This window comes from Terrapene carolina, unplaced genomic scaffold, assembly GCF_002925995.2.
Source record: "Terrapene carolina triunguis isolate 2854851 unplaced genomic scaffold, T_m_triunguis-2.0 Scaffold907, whole genome shotgun sequence".
NCBI lineage: Eukaryota > Metazoa > Chordata > Testudines > Emydidae > Terrapene > Terrapene triunguis.
The window spans coordinates 528,760-533,894 of record NW_020665258.1 but is presented as its reverse complement, the minus strand read 5'-3'; the positions used below and the strand labels follow the sequence as shown (position 1 = coordinate 533,894).

The 5,135-nt window shown below is 61.1% G+C and overlaps 1 protein-coding gene across 1 annotated transcript; it reads right to left on the bottom strand.

Annotated features, from left to right (window-relative positions):
* Positions 1 to 25: 25 nt before the first annotated feature.
* DDAH2 (dimethylarginine dimethylaminohydrolase 2) lies at positions 26 to 4,065 on the bottom strand. Its single transcript, XM_026660961.2, has 4 exons — positions 3,136 to 4,065; positions 1,010 to 1,109; positions 551 to 624; positions 26 to 200 (listed from the first exon to the last, which is right to left on the bottom strand). The coding sequence occupies exons 1-4, from the start codon at positions 3,433 to 3,435 to the stop codon at positions 39 to 41; spliced, it is 636 nt and encodes a 211-aa protein (XP_026516746.1). The 5' UTR covers positions 3,436 to 4,065; the 3' UTR covers positions 26 to 38.
* Between the last annotated feature and the right edge of the window lie 1,070 nt (positions 4,066 to 5,135).

Below are 5,135 nucleotides of genomic sequence, written 5' to 3'. Positions count from 1 at the left end.
GCCCACCCAGCCCGGTATCCTACTGCTGCCACCACAGCTCAGCCCCCTGGGCCCAGCCATCCCAGTATAGGCCCCGTTACCCTCATGGCTTTCTTGGCAGCCTCACTGCTTCCGATGGCGACTGTGTCCGGCCCAGCCATGCTACAGAAACTCTTCAGATGGGAGGAGCCCGCCACGGGGACCGTAGAGACAGCAAAATCCTGGCACCCGGGGAAGGGTGAGAAAAAAAACATGCCTGGACCCCAGCTCTGCCGGTGCCCCTCAGTCCCGACCTGCAGCCCCTGCTAGCCCAGCCCTGCGCCCACCCCCCAGCTCTGCCGGTGCCCCTCAGTCCCGACCTGCAGCTCCCGCCAGCCCAGCCCTGCCCCCACCCCCAGCTCTGCCGGTGCCCCTCAGTCCCAACCCGCAGCCCCCTGCTAGCCCAGCCCCTCCCCCCAGCTCTGCCGGTGCCCCTCACTCCCGACCCGCAGCCCTGGGAAAAGGGAGAGTTGGGGGGTGGGAGCCAGGACGCCTGGGTTCTATCCCTGACCCTGCCAAAATTCCAGCTCACCCGAAAAGCATCCGCCACCGCCTCCGCCCCTCGGTGATTGGTCCATTTGGAGATGCCCACAAAGAACTCTCGACCTGTAAGGAGACAGGAAGGGGCAGGACAAGACTCATTAACCCTCAAGATGCAAGGCCAAATTCGCTCCCGTTGCTTTGGCTTCACTCAGATGCACCCAAGCTGGAGCTGGCCCCCCGGGTGCCCCATCAGCCCCACCTCCCCTTGCCCCCCCCCCAAACCAACCTCCCAGTGCAGTCGGGAATTGTTCAATGCCTTTTAAATGAAGGCAGGAGCGGGGCGCGGCAGGGAGCCAGGACTCCTGGGTTCTATCCCCAGCTCCGGGAAATGAACGAGGACTAGGGGGTTACAGGAAGATAGTTTGCTCCACACCGCCCCCTGCTGGTTCACACCCAGGGTACACGCCATGGCTACTTGCCCTCCCGCCGCCAGGGGTGGGGCACTCACCTGTGAAGAGCACGTCGCTGCCATCCAAGGTGGCCCCATCATCCATCACCTCCACCACCCGCATCTTCAGCTCCTCCAGGACCTTCTTGATGCTGCTGATCTGGATCGGGCCCCCACCCCCAACAACAGAGATTAACTCTTTCAGGGGATTCCCCTACACTCCCCACATTCCACTGGCCCGTCCCTTAGCAACCCCATGAGACGAACTACCAGACAGATTTCAGGGCCTACACTCAAGGAGAGAGAGAGATTGGGAGGGTTCCAAAATGGCCACCAAAACCCCCTTGCCGGCACCCCCCAGTTGAAACCCTTGTCCTCCCCAACCAACCCTGCCAACATGTGCTCTTTGACCCCATCCAATGGCTCCCAATCTAGGCCTCTGGCACCACTACTACGAGGTAGGCTTCAGCGGCCTACACCCAACATCAAGAAGAGATTGTGAAGGTCCAGAAATGGCTACCAACACCCCCTCCCTGGTGACCCCAGCTGACACGCTCGCCCTACCCCAACGACGCAGGCCCTTTGACCCCACCTCACGGCTCCCAACCGAGGCCTCAAACTTCACTACTTCTAGGCAGGCTTCAGTGGCCTACACCCAACACCAATCAGAGATTGTGGGGGTTCAGAAAGTCAACATCCCCTCTTCCACGTCCCCGACCTACCCCGCCCACGTGCGCCCTCATCCCGTGGCATTCAGCTCGCGCCTCCAGAGTTGCTACTACCAGGCAAGGTTCAGCAACACGGGCTGGGCTCAGGAGGGTGGGAAATGGGACATTGGGCTTTTCCCCCTCTAGGGGGCGCCTGCTCCCATTCGGCCCCAGGGCAGGGACTGGCTGCTCAGGGGGGCAGGGAATGGGGCAGGGGCCTGTCCCCTCTAGAGGACTTCCACAGGGCCCAGGGAAAATCAGCCCCCGCCGTCCCATGGACTAGGAGCTGCTCCAGCCACTGCCGTCACATTTCGCCAGCTCGCTGCCTCGTCCGCTGCGACGAGCTAAAGAAAACATGGCCCTCGAGTCCTCGGCAGCCCATCCAGCCGCTTTGCACGTTATTGCCACCGGGGGGGGCGCAACCGCCCCCCACCCCCCAGCAACTCGCTCAGCCAGGGTCGGAGGGAACCCAAGAGACGGGGACACAAAGGGGACGGTGGGGGGGCGGGGAGAACATGCCGGGAAAGCCCCTGGGTCTGGGCCGTGTTTGGAGAAACCTCCCTGGGGCTTCTCCGAAAATAGACAGAGCTGAGCCGGGGTTTATCCAGCCGGGAATTCAGGGAACAGAGCCCGGGACTGGAGTAGCCAGGAGCTCCCCCACCACCACCACCACTCCCCCTGCCCCGCTCCCCACAGCGCCCCCTGCTGGGAGAGGCCAGGGCTGGAGTAGCCAGGAGCTCTCCCAACACACACCCCCTGTGTTTCTGGTAAAGGGTCGTTAGCGTGGCTGAGAACAAATTGATAACAAATTATGTTAACGTGGGTCTTCAGCCAACAAGGTCCACACCGATCCCAGCCTAAGAGCTGTTCATCAGAATCAAAAGGTAGGGGGCGCTGGCTCCCACCCGGCCCCAGGGCAGGGACTGGCTGGCTCAGGGGGGCAGGGAATGGGACACGGGGCCTGTTCCCTCTAGGGGGCGCCGGCTCCCCCCGGCCCCGGGGCGGGGGCGGGGGGGGGGGGGGGGGGGGGGGGGGGGGAGGGTTCCCAAAAGGTCTCAGGAGGCATAAGGGAGGGGTTTGCATCACCGATGAGGTCATGCTGGGATGAGCAGTTGCCTCGGTAACTAGGGTCAGGTGGCCAACTCTCCTCTGGGGGGGGGCAGGGAGGGAAGGACTAGTCCCAGGGTCTCCCTGGAGGAAGCAGATGGAGAATTAGCCTCCTCCCCAACCCTGCTACAATAACTGATGGCTTAACGAACGGAGCACTGGCACTGCTAGACCCTGCTCCCCTCCCAGAGCTGGGGAGAGAACCCAGGAGTCCTGGCTCCCAGCCCCCCTGCTCTAACCACCAGCCCCCACTCCCCTCCCAGAGCTGGGGAGAGAACCCAGGAGTCCTGGCTCCCAGCCCGCCCCCTGCTCTAACCACCAGCCCCCACTCCCCTCCCAGAGCCAGGGAAGGAACCCAGGCATCCTGGTTACCTCTCCCCGCCGCGCCGGCTCCCAGGGCCGGGTGACAAGCGCCGTATCGCCCTGGATCACGGCCGCGTCCTCCACCAGTACGGAGCGGGGCAGTCCCTCATCGGCCACCAACTCGATCACCTGCAGGCCCAGCTTCTGCCGCAGGATCCCGGTGTAGACCCCGTACTGCCGGTGCGCCTTGGCCAGGTCCACCGGCTCTGCCGGGCCCGCCCCGTCCCCGGCGGGCTGGGCGCCCAGCGAGTCCGGGACACTGCGGACGATGGCGTGGGTGTATCTGCCGAAGAAGGAGGGACTGGCCATGGCTGGGAGCTCGCCCCTGCCCCAAGCGGGGCAATCTCCACGCCAGGCGCAGAGACCGATCGATCCCCGCGGAGGGCAAGAGAAACTCGGCTCACTTGTCTCCCCGCACGGGTCTCCGATCGGCCAGCGGATCTCTCCTCTCACCGGCCGATCAACGACTCCCGATCACTCGACCAAAGGCAGATCCCTCGGAGCAGCGTTCCCGTTCTCCCTGAAACCGACCAGTTTCCCACTCAATGAGTCAGTTTCCTCTGATCAATTTCACGCCCTGGGCACCAACTCCCCAATCAGCTGATCAATTCCATCCATCTTTCGGTCAATATCGCATCCCTCCCCCAATCCGTTCTGCTTCCTGGCAAGCCCCGATTATCCAATCGAGAGCGTCTCCAGCCCCAGATCTCCGATCAATTTCTTCCCCCTTCTCTCTTCCTGACCTATGGCCACCGGCCAATCAATTTCCCCTGGGGACTGCTTCTCCCACCAGCTGATCCATTACCCCAATCGATCGCTCCTTAGCATTAACGACCCAAGCAAGCAATCAGCCACGCAATTTCTCCTCAGCTCAGTGCCCCCGCTCGGCACCGCGTTGATCCATTTCTTCCGAGAGCCAATTCCCCCGTTAACTTCCTCCCGGGCACATTGGTCAGTCAACTTCCCTTTGGAAGGAATTCGTTTCCTCCAGCACCAGATCGATGCGGTTTCTTCCTCGGTTAAATCCGACTGCCAAGCCGCGGATCAAATCCGGAGCGAGGGGAGTGGGTTGGAGCGGGGGGGGGAGCTGGGAATCAGGACACCTGGGTTCTATCACGTTCTCTGCTCAAACAATCTTCATCCCAGAGTCCCTGACGCCAGGGGAAATTCTTTGCCTCTTTGTAAATCTCGCTTGCTCCAGACAGTATAAAAATAAAAATTCCCTCCCCCTTTCCAGGAATTTGGGGAGAAAAAACGCTATTTATTGCGTCCACACAAACGAGAGTCGATCCACCAGGACCTATGAGGAGAGAGAGACGCGCGCGGTTAGGGTCGGGTCGGTTTTCTCGGCTCCATCCGTCCCCTCGAAAAAACACTGAGGGGGTTTGTCTCCCCGAAACCCGGCTCCTCCAAAGTCAGTCTGAATTCGGCCCCTCAATAATGCAGGGCACACACGTCTGTTTTCTTCAGTCACCTCGTAGTCCCTGCCTGGCGCACAAGCCCCCAAATCTGTCCCAATGAACGTCACCCTCCAGATCCATCCCGAGTCCTGTCCCCCACTAATACCCCCCAAATCTGTCCCCATTAAACTCAGAAATACACCCCTCTGCCAAGTCGTACCCCAAAGATCTGCTCTGAGTTCTGTTGCTCATGAACGGGACCCCCCCCGAAACAGGGCTCAGAGTCACCCTAAAAATCTGTCTCCCCAAACTGTCCATGACAAAGAGACACACAAATCAGCTGGAATTCTGCGCACACCAAAAATCTGCCCCCAGGTCACCCCAGAGTCAGTCCCATGCTAACAGGGACCCCAAAAACTCATCCCCTTGGAAGTCACATAAACCATCTTTCCTGTGCCCCAAATCTCTATCCGCCACCAGTCCCCCCAAATGCTACCTCCCCCCCGGGTAACTCACACCCCAAGCACCCTACTGGACTCTGTCCCCGTGAGAGCTTTGAGCCCAGATCAAACATCTCGGTAGTATCCTGGGTTCTCTCCCCGGCTCTGG